This window comes from Rhinoraja longicauda, chromosome 10, assembly GCF_053455715.1.
Source record: "Rhinoraja longicauda isolate Sanriku21f chromosome 10, sRhiLon1.1, whole genome shotgun sequence".
Classification (NCBI taxonomy): domain Eukaryota; kingdom Metazoa; phylum Chordata; class Chondrichthyes; order Rajiformes; family Arhynchobatidae; genus Rhinoraja; species Rhinoraja longicauda.
In genome coordinates this window covers 60820193-60841252 of record NC_135962.1, presented here as the reverse complement: position 1 = coordinate 60841252, position 21060 = coordinate 60820193, and the positions used below count along the sequence as shown (strand labels likewise).

Here is a 21060-nt window from a genome sequence, read left to right as displayed (position 1 = left end):
GTGGCCTGACCAGCGCTTTATAGAGCCATAGCATTACATCCCTGTTTTGTATATGCTAGCATTGCATTTGTTTTCTTTACTACCGTTCAACACGTAGATTAACTTTTTGGAAATCTTGCACCTGCACTCCCAAGTCCCTTTGCACCTCCAATTTCTCCGAAGTCGTAGTCCTGCAGCAAGGTAAAAGGCTCTTCAGCCCAGCTTATCTGTGCTGACCAAGATGCCCCATCTAAACTCGTCCCACCTGCCTGCTTGGCCCGTATCCTTACCTATCCTTGTAACTGCCCAAATGTTATAGAACAGGGGTGGCCAAACTTGCTTAATGTAAGAGCCACATACGATAAAGTTCAGATGTTTGAGAGCCGCAAGACATGAACAAAATTTACACATACGTTTTTATTGTTACATACACATTTTGTTACAAAAATGTTATATAAATATTAAGAAATGCATGTATGCAATAATATTTATTCATGTATGCAGTTTTTTAAACTGTTAATTTGTATTAGTTTCAGTAATCACAAAGTACACATATATACCAAATGTTTTCAAAATCTTGACTGATGATTGTTTTAACTATATTGAGCGTATTTAATACGGTAATGAACTACGGGAACTTCTAAGAAAAATGTGCGAATTTGCATTTCAGTAACACACAATTAGACTGCCAAAACTAAAACTAAAAAGGAAAACATTATATTTTTAATTATATTTATTTGTCTTAGTAAATATCAGGTCAAAACATGGAGGAAAATATGTTTTTTTTAAAAGCAAACCAATAAAATTAGAGATATTTTAATCAGATACCACCTTACAAAATTACAGTCTTATAATATTTTTATGACAAACAGACAATGCTACAAATATCAGGCTATTAAAGCCGCTATTTACAAAATTTTCACAGACACTTAAAATAAAACTTGTATCCGAAGTGTACCAACTAGGTATGCACAGTTCAACGTCTTGTGTTACACTGACGTGAGTGCAGTCGGGCCTAGACTCATTAAGCCACCTGTGACCACTCTCACTCCCCGGCGCACCCAAATCTTTAACCCCCTTACCCATGACCTCAGTCTTCTGACATTCCTCTGTAACCCTTGCCGACCTGAAATTTCTTTAATCCCTCTGCCTCCCACCATTCCTTCCCCCCAGCACTAAAGAACAATGCCTCACTCAGATTTAGCATTAAAATCAGGATTTAAATTCTTAAATAATTTTACTAACCATGAACATTAAACTTACGTTTTATTCCAATGGGGTCTCAATTCATACCCAGTAAATAATTATAAAGCTTGAATTTTTTTCTTATTTACCTTTTATATTAACTGTGATGAAAAAAGGAGCTCAGCCAACATCTTTCCACGAGCCGCGGTTTGGCCACCCCTGTTATAGAACCTGCCTCAACTACCATCTCTGGCAGCACGTTCCTTCAATCTATCACCCTCTGAGTGAAAAAGTGGGCTCCGTTTCCTATTAAATCTTTCCCCTCACTTTATCTTTGTCCTCGGGTCCTGCTGTAAATTCTGATGATCATCTTCACTGTCTACAAGACACCAACTTCAGTGTCATCTGCAAACTTGCCTTACTAAAGTCCAAAAAGGCAACATCCATTGTCCTCCTTTCAATCTCCTTTGTTATCTCTTCAATGCAGCAATGTAGTGAGCCAGGACTTCCTGTCACAAAGCTTTGCTGAATATCCCTCACCAGCCCTTGCCTTCCCTGACAGGGTCTTTGACCTGAAACATTAACTCTGTTTCTCTTCCATCGGATGCAACTTCACCTGCTGAGGAGTTCTAGCATTTTCTGTTTTATTGCACGTGGCTGCCAATATGTGCATTTAGCAAACCATGTTTTACAAGGGACTGTCCAGTGAAGATTGCTGAGTGTGCATTCAACCCCTTGGGTCAGTTCCAGTGAGGGAGGTATAGATGTAAATGCCAGGACTAATATACAGCTAATTTATACTCCCTGGGTTTCCACCATGCAAGAGAACTTGACAATAGTATGTAGGTTAATTGGCTGGTTAAATGTAAAAATTGTCCCTAGTGGGTGTAGGATAGCGTTAATGTACGGGGATCGCTGGGCGGCGCGGACTTGGTGGGCCGAAAAGGCCTGTTTCCGCGCTGTATATATATGATATGATATGATAATAGTGATTTTAGTAAGCTCGAGGTTCAATAGTGGTTTATGTTTTAGATCAGCTGACTTGTAATGAAATCAGTGTGACTTTAATCTGTCTCAAAATGCAGGAGTCATTTAAACATTGCTCTGCTATGGATGTGTGTTTTGAGATTGTTGGGGGTGGGGAAGTCTAAAATGCACATTTTGTTAACGCTTTAAAAAAAAATGTTTGTATGGTGTTGACTATGCTCCTAATGTCAATGCAACTCAATCAAAATTAAGGTGTGGAATGTGAGCGGAGACCTGATAGAAGTATATAAAATTATGAGAGGCATAGTAGGGTAGCAGCCAGAACCATTTGTCCTGCCTCGATTGTCAAAGACCAGATGGTATAGCTTTAAGGTGAGAGGGGCAAAGCTTAAAGGAGATGTCCGGCCAAGTTTTTTTACACGGTGAGTGGTAGGTGTTTGGAACGTGCTGCCAGAGACGGTGGTGGAGGCAGATAGGTTAGTTCCTGTCTTGCATTTCTTGGATTGGCTTGGTGAGCCTCCAGCGCTGGTGCGTTGCTCAAAGTTCCAGCAAAGTTTTTCTTTGCTTGGATTGCACTAAAAATCTGTAATCTTGTTTGTTCTTCCCCAAAATCCCCTTTAACTACAAGATTGTTAATCAATTCTGACTGTTTATAGTGCACTGCAGCGATCAGCTGTGGGTCTGCGAGTAACAATCTTATCTGAGTTGGAGGTTGTGGTGGATTTAGTGTAGTTTAGAGACACAGCAAGAAAACAGGCACTTTGGCCCATCGGGACTGCGCCGACCAGCGATCACCTTCAGATTGGTTATATCCTGCACACAGGGATGATTTATAGATGTCAATTAACTACAAACCCGCACGGCTTTGGAATGTGGGAAGAAACCGGATTACCCGGCGAAAGCCCACGCAGTCACAGGGAGAACATGTAAACTCTGTACAGACAGCACATGGTCAGCATTGAACCTGGGTCTCTGGTTCTGTAAGGCAGCAACTCTACTGCTGTACCGCCCTAGTTCAAGACATGAACATTAATCCAGATGGAGCGCTGAATGATGCTTCCTAAACGAGGCGTTAAACTAGGCCCTGCATGGAGGTTCCTTGAAGCAATCTGCAACTACAGTACAACAATGTGCCTTTTCTGTGTGGGTTCACTACCAGATAACCAGCTGCTTTTAAATAAAAAGATAAACTAGGTCACATGCTTCTTCAAAGGTTTGTCAGCAAATGTAATTATACAGTTAAGTTTATATTCAGGTCACAAGCACAGTTAAATTCCGTTAATATTTCATTTTATTACACAGCCTGTAGTCAGGATTAAACCCAGGTCTCTGATGCTATAAAGCATCAACTCTACCGCTGCACCACCGTGCTGCCCTGCTAGTTGGATATTTCCATAGCCTTCTTTACTGTGACGGCCAGAGGTTATTTGTAAAGAAGCAGACAAATATGTAGAATATCATATTAACATCATGACTAGGGAACATAGTTTTGTGTCCTTCGTCTCGGAGGAAGAGGGAGTACAGCGTGAAATACATAACCTGTTTTTTTTAAGCAACAACTGAATCCTGATCAGGACTATTCACAGAATGTCCAGAGCGATATGTAGAATACTCTTCCTGTTCCCCTCATGAGGGGAGGGGGAATGGCTCGGTGAAGCATAAGTATACTACACTACGACCACTTCCCCACCATCCCCCACTGTTTTTCCTCTCAATGTAGTATGTTTATTGCCATTCTGTTAAAGTTCAATCATAACTGGAATAGTAGCAGAGGAATTTGGACCCAATCCTGATCGGCTGGCCTTGACTATTCAAAAACTGCATTAAAAGACAAAGTTATTCTCAAAAGCACAAGCTACTTAAATATTCCTTGTATCCTAAACAGAGGTGTTGATTGTAGTCTGAAGGATTTCTGTGGGAGGCGTTGAGGTGGGGGAGCAAAGAGTGGAGGGAACACATCTGAAAATTGTTAGTGACTTCTCAGGCAGTGACCATGCAAACAAGTAACACTATCACTGTTCCAACAAACATCACAGGCCAGTACACTCCAGTGTGCGGGCTAAATCCTGGCACTTTTAGCTGTTTCACTGCCAGTATCAGTCTCCGCCGTTCCCTTCAGTAATGCACGCGGTAACACACTCTGTCTTCTTCCGCGCCCCCCTCCCATCCCTCGACGGGGGCTTCAGGCTGGCCGTAATGCTCTTAAAAGCACGAAGCTTGAGGGCAGTGAGGACAATGGCGAGTGTGGTGTCTGGAGTGAAAACCTCCACGTGAGAATTTGTTGAGTTTTTGCAGTTTTCTGTTTTGGTTTGAATCCTGCCCGGCAGGTTCAGTGACCGTGTGGTCTCCTCTTCCTCCCCCACAGACAAGTCAGAGAACGATTGAAGAATGAAGTAAACCAGATGAAGGAACAAGCCCCGGGATTTCGGCCCGGACTGGCTATTCTGCAGGTGAGTGCTTGACGGCACTGGGCTTATACTCGCTGGAGTTTACGAGGAGGGATCTTATTGAAACCGACCGATAAGTGAAAGGCCTGGATAGAGTGGATGTGGAGAGAATGTTTCCACTAGTGGGAGAGTCTAGGACCAGAGGGCACACCCTCAGAATAAAGGAATGTTCCTTTAGAAAGATGAGGAGGAATTTGTGGAATTCATTGCCACAGCTGGTTGTGGAAGCCATGTCATTGGATATTTTTAAAGTGGAGATTGACAGATTCTTGATTAATACGGGTGTCAAAGGTTACAGGGAGAAGGAAGGAGAATGGGGTTGAGAGGGAATGATATCAGCCATGATTGAATAGCGGAGTAGACTTGATGGGCCGAGTGGTCTAATTCGACTCCCATGGATATCCCCGCTTCACCGGGGCTTGCTGGCTGGCTCAAAATAATTCTAGATGTGACAAATGTCTGCTCCAACATTCCTGACAAAATGGTTTCATGTACAAGGAAGAGTACAGTAAGCGAGCTCTGGGATGCTCTGAAATTCAAGACAGCAACTACATCCGTTGTGAGTAAAACTAATTACATTTTCATCCAATGAATCGTTGAAAGGAGTCAAAGAGGTTAGTGCTTATGAGACAAGAGTAGTATTGTATACATTGGGTAAGCAAGCAAAGAATTTCACTGTGCCTAGTCACATGTGACAATAAAGTATTCCTATTCCAATTCCAAGCTGTCGTTTTAGTTTAGTCTGTTATTGTCACGTGTACCAAGGCACAATGAAAATCTTTGTCTGTGTACTATCCCGTCTATAAGACTATACATGGATACAATCACGCTGTCCACCGTGCAAAGATAAAGGATAAAAGGTACAACATTCGGTGCAAGATATAACATTGCAGTCCATTTCAAGAAAGTTCAAAGGCTTTCAAAAGATGGATAGCAGGTCAGGACTGCACTTTTGCTGATGAGGGGTGTCTGATAACAGACAGCTGGGCAGAACAGGTCAAACCAGATGTTGCTGATGAGGGGTGTCTGATAACAGACAGCTGGGCAGAACAGGTCAAACCAGATGTTGCTGATGAGGGGTGTCTGATAACAGACAGCTGGGGTGGTGCAGAGAATGGGTGTTAACTGACATTGAAGCTGACCTCTCAGAACATGCAGTGAGTTTGAAGGTGTGCTTGTTTTATTAAGGGTATATTCAGTACTGTACAGCTAGGTATATACTGCCATACATCAACATTCATTCAATGCAACCATTGTAATCAACAGTGAGTGATATGCAGGCAGTGGAGTAGCTTCATTGGTTCTGTGGTTTCTGGTAAAATAATTCATTTATTTATCTATTTATCTAACTTTTCATTGTAGAACACAGAATAATACAGCACAGCAACAGGCTCTTCAATCCTCGATGTGCTGAACATGTTGTCAAATTAAACTAATCCCTTCTGCCTGCACATGGCCTATACCCCTCCATTCCTTCCATATCCATGTGCTTTTCTAAAACCCTTTAGTTTTTAGGTTTAGAGATACAGCGCGGAAACAGGCCCTTTTGGCCCACCGGATCCATGCTGACCAGCGATCCCCGCACATTAACTCTATCCTATACCTACTAGGGACAATTTTGTAAAACATTTACCAAGCCAATTAACCTACAAACCTGTACATCTTTGGAGTGTGGGAGGAAACCGAAGATCTAGGAGAAACCCCACGCGGGTCACGGGGAGAACGTACAAACGCCGTACAGACAGCGCCGGTAGTCAGGATTGAACCTGGGTCTCCGGCGCTGCATTCGCTGTAAGGCAGCAACTCTATCGCTGTGCCACCATGCCGCCAATAAACACCACTATCGTATCTGCCTCGACTACCACCCTCGGGAGCGAGTTCCAGGCCCCCACCATTCTGTGTAGTTAAAAGAAAACGTTGCCAACACATCTCGCTCAAACAGCTTTCCCCCTCTCGTCTTTAGCTATTCCTAAGTATTTTTTTAGATATGTAAAGAGGAAAAAAATAGTCAAGGCAAATGTGGGTCCCTTGAAGACAAGTGGGGGAATTTATTATGGGGAACAAGGAAATGGCAGACGAGTTGAACCGGTACTTTGGATCTGTCTTCACTAAGGAAGATACAAGCAATCTCCCAGATGTTCCAGTGGCCAGAGATCGTAGGGTGACGGAGGAACTGAAGGAAATCCACATTAGGCAGGAAATGGTGTTGGGTAGACTGATGGGACTGAAGGCTGATAAATCCCCAGGGCCTGATGGTCTGCATCCCAGAGTACTTAAGGAGATGGCGCTAGAAATTGTGGACGCATTGGTGATCATTTTCCAATGTTCTATAGATTCAGGATCAGTTCCTGTGGATTGGCGGGTAGCTAATGTTGTCCCACTTTTTAAGAAAGGAGGGAGAGAGAAAATGGGAAATTATAGACCAGTTAGTCTGACATCAGTGGTGGGGAAGATGCTGGACTCAATTATAAAAGACAAAATTGCGGAGCATTTGGATAGTAGTAACAGGATTGTTCCGAGTCAGCATGGATTTATGAAGGGGAAATCATGCTTGACTAATCTTCTGGAATTCTTTGAGGTTGTAAATAGGAAAATTGACAGGGCAGAGCCGGTGGATGTGGTGTACCTTGACTTTCAGAAAGCCTTTGACAAGGTTCCACATAGGAGATTAGTGGGCAAAATTAGAGCACATGGTATTGGATGTAGGGTACTGACATGGATAGAAAATTGGTTAACAGATAGAAAGCAAAGAGTGGGGATAAATTGGTCCCTTTCAGAATGGCAGGCAGTAATTAGTGGGGTACCGCAAGGCTCGGTGCTGGGACCGCGGCTATTTACAATATACATTGCAATAGCCGGTCCCAGCATCCTCTCTATTATCAACAGTTCTCTGGCCACTGGCACTGTTCCAACCAGTTTCAAGCACGCGGTGGTCCAGCCCCTACTGAAAAAACCTAACCTAGACCCCACCTTGCCTGGCAACTACAGACCCATTTCCAAACTGCCATTCCTGTCAGAAGTCCTTGAAAAGGCAATTCTAAACCAATTAGTGCCCTACCTGCACCAATACACCATCCTGGAAAGTTTCCAGTCAGGTTTCAGAGCCCACCACAGCACAGAGTCTGCCTTGTTGAAGGTACACAACGACCTGCTTCTCGCCATCGACACCGGCGACTGTGCAATCCTGCTCCTTCTCGACCTCAGCGCAGCGTTCGATACAGTGAACCACACCATCCTTATTGACCGTCTCCGGTACGCGGTTGGCATTGATGGCACTGCCCTGAGCTGGTTCGCTTCGTACCTCAAAGATAGGAGTTTCGCCATCAACATAGGCAGTTATTCCTCTGCTCCAGCTAGCCTTTCCTGCGGAGTTCCACAAGGCTCCATCCTAGGCCCCATTCTCTTCTCTCTATACATGCTCCCCCTTGGCCAAATCATTCAAAGGCATGGCATTTCTTTCCACTGCTATGCCGATGACACTCAGCTTTACCTCCCCCTGAAACCCAACAACCAGTCAAATTTAAACAGCCTCTTACACTGCCTTGAGGACATAAAATGTTGGATGGCACAGAACTTCCTCCAATTAAATGAGAGCAAGTCTGAGGTCATCCTATTCGCCCCCCCCCCCCCCCCCCCCCCCGACTCCATCAAATCGATAACAGGCAGTCTTGGAAGTCTATCCTGCCTAGTCAAACCGCATGTCAAAAACCTCGGCATGATATTTGACTCTGCATTAAAATTTGATAAGCAAGTCAACGCTGTGGTAAAAGCCAGCTTCTTCCAACTTCGAACCATAGCTAAAATCAAACCTTTCCTCCAATTTGACGACACAGAAAAAATCATTCACGCTTTCATTTCCTCCCGCCTAGACTACTGCAACTCCCTATACACTGGGATCAGCCAATCTTCCCTGTCCCGCCTGCAACTGGTCCAAAACGCCGCAGCGAGACTCCTGACGGGTACCCGTAAAAGGGACCACATCACCCCGATTCTGGCCTCTCTCCACTGGCTCCCTGTACGGTACAGAATCAACTTCAAGCTCCTCCTATTCACGTATAAAGCCCTAAATGGACATTCCCCCCCCTACATCAAAAATCTTCTAACCCCCCTCTCTAACTCCAGGTCCCTCAGGTCGGCCGACTTGGGGCTACTCACTATCCCGCGGTCTAGGCTTAAGCTCAGGGGTGACCGCGCTTTTGCGGTTGCAGCTCCTAGACTGTGGAACAGCATCCCTCTCCCCATCAGAACTGCCCCCTCCATCGACTCCTTTAAGTCCAGGCTAAAAACCTATTTATACTCCCTAGCGTTTGAGGCTCATTGAGGAGGCGCTGTGAACTGTTTGCGTGCTACTGCATGTTTCATTTTTTTCCTTAGTACCTAATCAGATGTACAGCACTTTGGTCAACGTGGGTTTTTTTTAAATGTGCTATACAAATAAAATTGACTTGACTTGACATCAATGACTTGTATGAAGGGATTAAAAGTACCATTAGCAAATTTGCAGATGATACAAAGCTGGGTGGTAGTGTGAACTGAGAGGAAGATGCTATGAGGTTGCAGGGTGACTTGGACAGGTTGTGTGAGTGGGCGGATGCATGTCAGATGCAGTTTAATGTGGATAAGTGTGAGGTTATCCACTTTGGTGGTAAGAATAGGAAGGCAGAGTATTATCTGAATGGTGTCAAGTTAGGAACAGGGGACGTACAATGAGATCTGGGTGTCCTAGTGCATCAGTCACTGAAAGGAAGCATGCAGGTACAGCAGGCAGTGAAGAAAGCCAATGGAATGTTGGCCTTCATAACAAGAGGAGTTGAGTACAGGAGCAAAGAGGTCCTTCTGCAGTTGTACAGGGCCCTAGTGAGACCGCACCTGGAATACTGTGTGCAGTTTTGGACTCCAAATTTGAGGAAGGATATTCTTGCTATTGAGGGTGTGCAGCGTAGATTTACTAGGTTAATTCCCGGAATGGCGGGACTATCATATGTTGAAAGACTGGAGCGACTAGGCTTGTATACACTGGAAGTTAGAAGGATGAGAGGAGATCTTATCGAAGCGTATAAGATTATTAAGGTGTTGGACACGTTAGAGGCAGGAAACATGTTCCCAATGTTGGGGGAGTCCAGAACAAGGGGCCACAGTTTAAGAATAAGGGGTAGGCCATTTAGAACTGAGATGAGGAAAAACTTTTTCAGTCAGAAAGTTGTGAATCTGTGGAATTCTCTGCCTCAGAAGGCAGTGGATGCCAATTCTCTGAATGCATTCAAGAGAGAGCTAGATAGAGCGCTTAAGGATAGCGGAGTCAGGGGGTTTGGGGAGAAGGCAGGAACAGGGTACTTATTGAGAATGATCAGCCATGATCACATTGAATGGCGGTGCTGGCTCGAAGGGCTGAATGGCCTCCTCCTGCACCTATTGTCTATTGTCTATTTGACATTTCCACCCAGGAACAAAGTTCTGACGATCCACCTTATTTATGCCCTTCATAATTTTATGAACTTATCTGGTCTCCCCTTGGCTCTGACACTTCAGATAAAATAATCCAGTTTTATCCATCCACTCCTTATAGCTAATACCCTTTAATCCAGGAGGCATTCTGGTAAACCTCTTCTGCACCCTCTCCAATATGCCTTCTGTACCACTCTATATGTGTTGGAAAATAATTGCAGATGCTGGTACAAATCGAAGGAATCACAAAAAGCTGGAGTAACTCAGCGGGTCAGGCAGCATCTCAGGAGAGAGGGAATGGGTGACGTTTCGGGTTGAGACCCTTCTTTAGACTGATGTCAGGGAGGGGGCGGGACAAAGAAAGGATGTAGTTGGAGACAGGAAGACAGTGGGAGAACTGGGAAGGAAGAGGGAGGGGAAAGGGAGGGACAGAGGAGCTATCTAAAGTTAGAGAAATCATCCACTGGGGTATTAGCTGCCCAAGCGATATATGAGGTGCTGTTCCTCCAATTTGCGGTGGGCCTCACTATCACAATGGAGGAGGCCCATGACAGAAAGGTCAGACTGGGAGGGGGAGGGGGAGTTGAAGTGCTGAGCCACCGGGAGATCAGGTTGGTTAAGGTGGACTGAGCGAAGGTGTTGAGCGAAACGATCGCTGAGCCTGCGCTTGGTCTTGCCGATGTAGAGAGGTTGACATCTGGAACAGCGGATGCAATAGATGAGGTTGGAGGAGGTGCAGGTGAACCTCTGCCTCACCTGGAAAGACTGCTTGGGTCCTTGGATGTAGTCGAGGAGGGAGGTAAAGGGACAGGTGTTGCATCTCCTGCGGTTGTTGGGGAAAGTACCTGGGGAGGGGGTGGTTTGGGTGGGAAGGGACGAGTAGACCAGGGAGTTATGGAGGGAACAGTCTCTGCGGAAAGCAGAAAGGGGAGGGGATGGGAAGATGTGGCCAGTAGTGGGATCCCGTTGGAGGTGACGGAAATGTTGGAGGATAATTGTCGTATACGCTGGCTGATGGGGTGGAAGGTGAGGACAAGGGGGACTCTATCCATGTTACGAATGAGGAGAGGGGGAGCAAGAGCAGAGCTGCGGGATATAGAGGAGGCCCTAGTGAGAGGGGAAGCCCCGTTTCCTAAAGAATGAGGACATCTCTGATGCCCTAGTGTGAAACACCTCATCCTGTGCGCAGATCCGGATATGTGTTGTTACTTTCGGGAAACTGGAATTGGATCCCAAGATCCCTCTGTACAGCAATACTGTTAATTGGCCGGCCATTACGGAGGGAGTGCAGCATAGGTTCATCAGGTTAATTCCCAGGATGGTGGGACTGACATATGATGAAAGAATGGGTCGACTAGGCTTGCATTCACTGGAGTTTAGAAGGATGAGAATGAATCTTATAGAAACATATAAAATTCTTAAGGGGTTGCACAGGCTAGATTCAGGAAAAAATGTTCTCCATGTTGGGGGAAGTCCAGAACCAGGGGTCACAGTTTAAGAATAAGGGGTAGGACTGAGATGAGGAAAAACTTTTTCACCCAGAGAGTTGTGAATCTGTGGAATTCTCTGCCACAGAAGGCAGTGGAGACCAATTCACTGGATGTTTTCAAGAGAACGTTAGGTAGAGCTCTCAAGGCTAATGGAATCAATGGATATGGGGAAAAAGCAGGAACATGGTACTGATTTTGGATGATCAGCCATGCCACTGGAGATAAATGGGTCTACTGTGGATAGGGTGAGCAGTTTTAAATACTTGGGAGTCCGCATCACAGAGGATCTGACGTGGGCAATGCACATTGCCGCACTGGTGGGTAAGGCAAAGCAGCGCCTTTACCACCTTAGACACCTTAGACAAATTCAGAGTGTCTCTGAGGATCCTTCATTGCTTCTACTCTGGGGCTGTAGAGAGCATCCTGTCCGGCAACATTACAGTCTGGTTTGGGAACAGCTCTGCCCAGGACAGGATGGCCCTGCAGAGAGTGGTGCGTTCGGCAGAACGCACCATGGGAACTACACTCGTCCCCCTGCAGGACCTATACATCAGGAGGTGCAGATCCAGAGCAAGCAAGATCATGAGGGACCCCTGCCACCCCAGTAACGGACTGTTCCAGATGCTACGATCAGGCAAACGCCTCCGCTGTCACGCTGTAAAAACGGAGAGGATGAGACGGAGTTTCTTCCCACAGGCCATCAGGACTGTCAACTTTTATAACCCCAGAGACTAAATTTTTGTCTACACTATAGTAACTTATTAACTTTATTTATATGCTGTAACTGTAATTCTTTTTTGTGCACAATCTGTAGGCATTGCCACTTTCATTTCACTGCAAATCGTGTATGTGTATGTGACAAATAAATTTGACTTGACTTGATCATATTGAATGGCAGTGCTGGCCGAATGGCCTACTCCTGCACCTGTTTTCTATGTTTCTGTTAACTGTATACTTTACATTTGTATTAGGGTGAAACTGCTTCAACAACCACTTCTGCTGGTACATCATAGTGCTCTCCCTCTGTTCTATCACTCGTGGGCTCTTGTGTTCATTCTTCCCCTCTCATTCCCCCTCTTTAATTACTCTAGGTTGGAGACAGGGACGATTCTAACCTGTACATCAGCATGAAACTGAAGGCAGCTGCTGAGGTAGGAAACATTAAAAATGTTACACAAATGATACACAAACTGATACACAAGCCCGGTTAATTATACTGCAGCTCTCAAATACAGTCAACCAGTTTGTCTGGTGTTGTCCCCACCCCCCTTCTCAGGAACTTCCTGGATGTGTCGAAGTGTGTTTTACTGTGTTCAGATTTTAGCCACAGCAAAGATGCGACCAAGTTGAATGAGCGCAGAAAAGATTTACGAGGATATTGCCAGGACTTCATGGTCTGAGCTCTAGGGAGGGGGTGGGTGGGCTAGGATTTTATTCCTTGGAGAGTGGGTACATGTAGAGTGATCTAAAAGAGGTGTATACAATCACAAGGAGAATAGATAGGGTGAATGCACAGGAAGTGTCTTTTATCCAGGGTAGAGGAATCAAGAAACGGGTTTAAGGTGAGAGGGGAAAGAGTTAATGGGAACCTGAGGGGCAACTTTTTTACACAGAGGGTGGTGGGTGTATGGAACAAGCTGCCAGAGGAGGTAGTTGAGTCAAGCACTATAACAACATTTAAAACACATTTGGATAGGTACATGGATAGGAAAGATTTAGAGGGATATTGGCCAAACATGAGAAAATGGCACTAGCTTGGATGGGCATCTTGGCCAAGGGCCTATTTCCATGCTAGGTGGATGCTGGTTATCTGAGAGAGCTTGGGTGCAAATCTGGACTCTGAATCTGCATGGCGCAGTGTGCCAGGATGATAAGGACACTGCTCAAGTTGCCTTGCAGTAAATTATGGGTAGGTAAAATTTTACTGTTGTTTGTTGCTGATGTGTATCTCTCCCTGCAGATTGGAATGAATGCCAACCACATGAAGCTGCCAAAAACCATCACTGAAGATGAGGCAAGTATAATTCCTGCTTTTTCCCTCCCAATCATTTGTACAGTGAAATATTTCTCCCCTCCCGCCAGGAAGCTGTCTGCATTTCCACAAACAAGGTTCACTGCCCTCTCTCCACAGTACAATTAACCGTATGTATATCTTTTGATTTCAGATCCTAGAGGGGTTTAATCTGGGAATCCCCATTCTGTCCTCCCCCTCACGGTATCAACTAGGCAGCCCTTGCCCCTGTCATCCCTTCCTAATTGTGAATACCTGACACTCCACTGCACCTTAGTGGGATAAGTTAATGTTGTACAAATTGAGTCTCCTGTTTTGTGTCCTTGTGCCAAGCAGCAAGTTTATTCAGTACAAACGCAACCCCAAGATCACATGAATATTTACTTTCTTTCTTCCTTGGCTTAGAGGGTAATCAGATAAGTGTTCTACTCTGCCATTTGCTAGCTATGTCTGTTTTCGCCCTGTGTTTTAATTCTGCTCTTAATATTTGCATCTCTCCCATCCAATCACCAGATCTGAATTCCCTAACTCTTGCTTATCTTTAACAATAAAATGTCATATTTATACAGCATGGAAACAGGCCCATTTGCCTGTGTATGGCCCATATCCCTCTAAACCTTTGCTATCTATGTGTTTGTCCGAGTGTCTTGTTGCTATAGACCTATCTCAACTACCTCCTCTGGCAGCTCCTTCCATATACTCACCATCCTCTGTGTGGAAAAAGTTACCCCTCAGATCTGTATTAAATCTTTCCGCACTCATCTTAAATGTATGACTTCTAGTTTCTGATTTGCAGCATCTGCAGTTTAATTGATTTCCACAGCAAAAAGACCTGGCCCAGCAGGTCAACATCATAGGGCACAGAAACAGGCCCTTCAGCCCAACTGTTCCATATGCCCCATCTCCCAAGGTGCCCCATCTCAGCTAATCCCACTTGCCTGCGTTTGGCCCATATCCCTTTACACCTTTCCTTTCCACGGACCGAAGTCCATAATTTCTAGGAGCAGAATTAGGCCATTCGGCCCATCAATTTTACTCTGCCATTCAATCGTAGCTGATCTATCTTTCCCTCTCAACACCATTCTCCTGCCTTCTTGGACAGTGTCTTTTAAATGCTGTTATAGTATCAAACGATCTATTTACTGAATTTGATCATCTGGCTGTTCCTGATGTATTTTGCAGGTGCTGAGTAACATTACACGCATTAACGAGGACCCTAGTGTACATGGACTCATCGTGCAGCTCCCCCTGGACTCCATCAACCCAATCGATGTTGAAAAAGTAACAAACGCAGTTTCCCCTGAGAAGGATGTTGATGGGTAGGAATCGCGTCCTCCTGCTTTTGCCGTAGAGTTATAGTGTCATACAGCATGAAAACAAGCCCTTCGGCCCAACTTACCCATGCCGATCACCATGTCCCCATCAATACTACTCTGCCTGCGTTTGGCCCATGTTCCTCCAAACCTGTTCAGTCCATGTACTGTCTAACTGTTTCTAAAACGTTGGAATAGTCCCTGCTTCTACTACCTTCTCTGGTAGCTCGTTCCAGACACCTACCAACCTTTGTGTGAAAAAGTTACCCCTCAGATTCCTATTAAATCTTTTCCCTTCACCTTAAACCTGTCCTCAGGACTTCGAGTCTGAATGATGTAGGATGAACTCCAGTTCATGTGCTTTCTAGCAGAGGCCAAGAGCAGTGTTATTGAGACATGCAGCGCAGAAAAAGGCCATTTGGCCCATATCCCTCCAAACCTTTCCTATCCATGTACTTGTCCAGATAGAAACGTAGAAACATTGAAAATAGGTGCAGGAGTAGGCCATTCAGCCCTTTGAGCCAGCACCGCCATTCATTGTGATCATGGCTGATCATCCACAATCAGTAACCCGTGCCTGCCTTCTCCCCATATCCCTTGATTCCATGAGCCCCCAGAGCTCTATCTAACTCTCTTAAATTCTTCCAATAATTTGGCCTCCCACTGCCCTCTGTGGCAGAGAATTTCACAAATTCACAACTCTCGGGGTGAAAAAGTTCCTTCTCACCTCAGTTTTAAATGGCCTCCCCTTTATTCTAACACTGTGACCTCTGGTTCTGGACTCCCCCACCATTGGGAACATTTTTCCTGCATCTAGCATGTCCAGTCCTTTTATAATTTTATATGTCTACAAGATCCCCTCTCATCCTTCTAAACTGCAGTGAATACAAGCCTAGTCTTTTCAATCTTTCCTCATATGATAGTCCCGCCATCCCAGAGATCAATCTCGTGAACCTACGCTGCACTGCCTCAATTACAAGGATGTCCTTCCTCAAATTAGGAGACCAAAACTGTACACAATACTCCAGATGTGGTCTTACCAGGGCCCTGTACAACTGCAGAACCTCTTTATTCCTATACTGAAATCCACACGTTTTGAAGGCCAACATGCCATTAGCTTTCTTCACTGCCTGCTGTACCTGCACGCCAACTTTCAGTGACGGGTGTACAAGGACACCCAGGTCTCGCTGCACTTCCCCCTTACCAAACCTGACGCCATTGAGATAATAATCTGCCTCCTTGTTTTTGCCGCCAAAGTGGATAACCTCACATTTTTCTACATTATACTGCAAATGCCATGCACCTGCCCACTCACTCAACCTATCCAGATCACCCTGCAACCTCCTAACATCTTCTTGGATGACTCGTGGATGAGCTTACCCCTTCTGCATCACCACCAGGGTCATTGTAGAGACTAATTGTTGCACCATCAGTGATCAGTGCTTTGAATGTTAACCGGCAATAAAGCCAGGATATTCCTTAGGGTTTAGGTTTAATGTTATGTGTAACAAAGTACAGTGAAAAGCTTTGTTTTGCATTCTATCTAAACAGATCAGATAATGCTATATATAAATCAAGAACACAATAGACAATAGGTGCAGGAGTAGGCCATTCGGCCCTTCGAGCCATGGCTGATCATTCTCAATCAGTACCCCGTTCCTGCCTTCTCCCCATACCCCCTGACTCCGCTATCCTTAAGAGCTCTATCTAGCTCTCGCTTGAAAGCATTCAGAGAATTCACAGAACAAAGTTCGATGGAACCGAAGCTAAAAACAGAACAGAGAATAGAGTACAGAATATAGTTCTCAGTGTGTTTAGGTTTATTATTGTCACGTGTACTTTTGGAAGGATTTGTTTCATGCGGCACTTGAGTTGATATGTTTTCAATTGTTTTGAAATGCACCTTTTCACAATCTCCCAGATTAACTAGCATCAACGCAGGGAAACTGGCTCGAGGAGATGTGAATGACTGCTTTATCCCGTGTACTCCCAAAGGCTGCCTGGAGCTGATCAAACAGACTGGTAGGAATGGATTCTGCTAGAAGAACTTGGAAAATGCTAGCAGAATTAAGCCACTTAGCTACTCGGCCATTCAGTCAGATCATCAATGAAGCCTCTGTCATTGAGTTTATTTTAGGCCAGGGTAAATGAATTTTTGAGCATTAAAGTACATAGAATCACAACAGCACAAGAATATGTCCTTCGTCCCACAATGTCTGTGCCAAACATGATACCAGGTCCATCTCTATAGAACATACGGTACAGCGCAGGAAGAGGAAGGTATTTGATCAGCAGATTGGTGGGGTTGATCCACAGGATCAGTTGGCAATGTTACTGGAGGAGAAAAAGAAAACAGAAAAACTGCAAATAAAAATGTTGGAAGCTCTCACCAGTGTGAGAAACCTGTGGGAAGAAGCAGAGTTAACTATTTAGGTCGATACAATGGCGCAGCTGATAGAGCTGCTGCTTCTGGTTTCCTTCCATGTCCCAGAGACGTGAAGGTTTGTGGGTTAGTTGGTCTCTGCAAACTACCCTCCAATGTGTAGGGAGTGGATGAGAAAGTGGCATAGCATAGAACGAGTGAATGGATGAGTGAATGGGTGTGGACTTGGGCTGAAGGGCCTGTTTCCGTGCTGTATCTCTAAATTAAACAGGTCAATGACCTTTCATCAGAAATGGAAAAGGAGAAAGCAAGTTGGTTTTAAATTGCAGAGAGAAAGGGATAGATGGATAGAACAAATGAAATATCTTTGATAAGGTGAGGCCAGGGTGTTCCAGGTGATCCCAATATTTGTGAAGCTTTTGATGAATAGACTAACAGGGAGAGGGGGAACTCTTGTGCTTTGACTCTGAAAGGCAGAGGCAATTTAACACTGCTGCCATTGCTTTGTCACTGAATGCTCTCTGCTGTAATGGGTTGTTACAGGTGTGAAGATCGCTGGCTCCAAGGCAGTTGTTATAGGACGGAGCAAGATCGTTGGTGCCCCCATGCGTGACCTGCTAGTGTGCAACAACGCCACGGTGACTACCTGCCACTCTAAGACAGCGGACCTCCAGGGCGAGGTAAGGGTGAACCCAGAACCATTCAAATAGTGGCTGAAAACATAGTTCTTGTCTGAATAGGAGAGCGCGGTTGTGCAAAGTGCCAGTGGAAACAAGCATAAGTGGAGACGAGCATAAGAATAACTGGGTTATTCTAATGATGGGTCCTGACCTAAAATGTCACCTATCCATGTCCTCCAGAGATGCTACCTCACCCTTGCAGCATCTCTGGAGGACATGGATGGATAAGGCAGCATCTCTTGGGAAATGATTTGTGTTGTCAATCTCCGAAAGTTGAGAGAAGTTCAGCTGGTATAGCAGCTACCTCACAGCGCCTGAGACCCGGGTTCGATCCCGACCTCAGGTGATGTCTTTGTGGAGTTTGCATATTCTCCCCGTGAATGTGTGAGATTCCTCCAGGTGTTCCAGTTTCCTCCCACATCCCAAAGACGTGCGGGTTTATGGGTTAATTGGCCCTCTGTAAATTGCCCTTAGTGCATAGGTAGTGCGAACGGGTGATCGACGTTCTACATGGACTAGGTAGGCTGGAGGGTCTGTTCCCATGCTGTATCCGTAAACTAATCTAAAGAAGTGTCCCGACCCGATAAAACATCTATGCTTTTCCTCCAGAGATGCTGCCGCCTGACCTGCCTAGTTACTCCAGCACTTTGCGTCTATCTTTAATATCATCACCAGGTGGCAGCAGTGTGCCAGTTTCTGTCGATCTCCAAGTAGAACACAAAGTGGTGGAGAACTCAGCGAGTTTCGGGCTCGATAGGCTGAAGGGCCTATGTCATTGTGGTGCATCAGTTCCAGAGTCAAAGTCCTCAATTTTCCTGCATTTCTGCAGGAACTAAAGAAAGATGAAGGCCTGGAACACAAGATGGTACCTGGCTGACAGGTTTCCCAGAGGGAAGACCCTGACCTCTGTGTAGGAAAAAAACTGCAGATGCTGGTTAAAATCAAAGGTTGACACACAATGCTGGAGTAACTCAGCGGGTCAGGCAGCATCTCGGGAGAGAAGGAATGGGTGACGTTTCGAGTCAAGACCCTTCTTCCTTACCTTGTGCGGGTGTAACCTGCTGTGGTTGATTTTTAGGTAGGTCGAGCGGACATCCTGGTGGTGGGAGCTGGCAGAGCAGAAATGGTGAAAGGCGATTGGATCAAACCTGGAGCTGTGGTCATTGACTGCGGAATAAACCATGTTCCCGGTGAGCAAAAATCCACAAGTGAACGATCAACACCAAAGATGGGAACAAGGCCCTGACGGCTCAACTGTATACCTTCCTCATAGGAAGTCAAAGTGTGGAAACGGCCCAACTTGCCCACATCGACCAACATGCCCCGTCTACACTAGTCTCACCTGCCCGCGTTTGTCCCATATCCCCCTAAACTTGTCCTATCCAAGTACCTGTCCAAATGTTTTCTAAAAGTTGTGATAGTACCTGCCTCGACTACCTCATGTGGCAGCTGGTTCCGTATACCTACCACCCTTTGGGTAAAAAAGAAAGTTGCCCCTCAAATCTTTTTAAATCTTTCCCCCCGCACAATAAACATATCTCCTGTGGTTCTTGGTTTCCCCACTCTGCGTAAAAGAATCTGTGCATCCACCCGAGCTATTCCTCTCATGATCTTATACGCCTCTATAAGATCACCCTCATCTCTCTGTGCTTCAAGGAGAAAGGTTGTGGCCTGCTCAACCTCTCCCTGTAACTCAGGCCCTCGAGTCCTGGCAATATCCTCATAAATCTTCTCTGCACCCTTTCCAGCTTAACATATTTCCTATAAATTGGTGACCACAACTGATGATCTACCACTAATGCAGGTGGAGAGACTTCTTAAAATCCAGAAGGTTCACTGTCCTGTTTTCTCGTATAAACAAGGAGCTGTAGATGCTGGTTTACACAAAGTGCTGGAGTAATCCAGCAAGTCAGGCAATATCTCATGTTCTGAGATGCTGCATGACCCGCCAAGTTACTCCAGCATTTGGTATCCTGTCCTGTTTGTTCCTTGGGTGATTCGGGTTCAAATTTTAGAGTCCTAGGGAGATGCAGAGTGAAAAGAGGCCATTTGGCCCACTGAATTGGTGCCGACCAACAGCTACTAATCCTACATTGATCACATTTTTTGTTGTCTCCACATTGTTATCATATCCCCTTGTATTCCACCACTCGCCTACATAAAAAGGAGAATTTACAGCAGCCATGTAACGTACAGAGCTGCGTGACTTGGGGATGTGGGAGGAAACCGGAGCACACAGGCGGTCAAGGAGAATGTGCAAACTCCACACAGACCGCCTCTGAGATCAGAATTAAACTCTGGCGCTGTGAGTCAGCAGCTCTACTTCATTGCTCGGTGCATTGAGTACAAGAGTCACAAAGCCAAAGGTCTTTGACTGGCTACAGTTGGAGAGTTGCCTTCATCTCTGGTTGCCCCATTGTACCCCAATAAATCATCAGCTGCCATATTTAACTGTCCAACCATCTGATGATTCCATCCTATATCGCATTCAGAGTACCTAATAATTTAACACCTCGATAGTGTGCATGTGGAAAGAATGATTTCACTAGCGAGAGAGTCTAGGACCAGAGAGCACAGCCTCAATATGAAAACATACCTTTAGAATGGAGATTAGGAGGCAGTGGAGGCCAAGACAATAGGCACAGGAGTAGGCCATTCGGCCCTTGGAGCCAGCACCGTGGCCATCACTGTGATCATGGCTGATCATCCACAATCAGTATCCAGTTCCTGCTTTCTCCCCATATCCCTAGTCTCCGCTATCTTCAAGAGCTCTATTTAACACTCTCTTGAAAACCTCCAAAGAATTGGCCTCCACAGCCTTCGGAGGCAGAGAATTCCTCAGATTCACAACTCTCTTGGGAAAAAGTTTTTCCTCATCTCCATTCTAAATGGCCTACCCCTTATTCTTAAAACTGTGGCCCCTGGTTCTGGACTCCCCCAACATTGGGAACATTGGGTATTTTTAAAGGGGAGATTGATAGCGATTCCTGATTGGCAAGAGCGTCAAATGTTAAGGGGAGAAGGGAGGAAAATGGGATTGGAAGGGAAAGATAGATCAGCCATGATCAAATGGCGGAGCAGACTCAATGGGCTGAACGGCCTAATTCTGGTCCTAGATCTTTATGAATGAATGCCTTGAT

General features: G+C 45.3%; 1 protein-coding gene across 3 annotated transcripts in view; it reads left to right on the top strand.

Annotated features, from left to right (window-relative positions):
* Nucleotides 1-21060, top strand: part of mthfd1b (methylenetetrahydrofolate dehydrogenase (NADP+ dependent) 1b) — a 52907-nt gene that overhangs the window by 3943 nt on the left and 27904 nt on the right. The window contains exons 1-8 of one of the 3 annotated variants that reach the window (XM_078406977.1): nt 4258-4421; nt 4517-4601; nt 12625-12684; nt 13494-13547; nt 14727-14863; nt 16779-16879; nt 17784-17920; nt 18999-19110. In XM_078406977.1, coding sequence (XP_078263103.1) covers nt 4273-4421; nt 4517-4601; nt 12625-12684; nt 13494-13547; nt 14727-14863; nt 16779-16879; nt 17784-17920; nt 18999-19110 — 835 coding nt within the window. In that variant the 5' untranslated portion in view covers nt 4258-4272. Of the gene's footprint in view, nt 1-4257; nt 4422-4516; nt 4602-12624; nt 12685-13493; nt 13548-14726; nt 14864-16778; nt 16880-17783; nt 17921-18998; nt 19111-21060 lie in introns of those variants that run through there. The other 2 variants (XM_078406979.1, XM_078406978.1) reach the window with 2 other exon arrangements.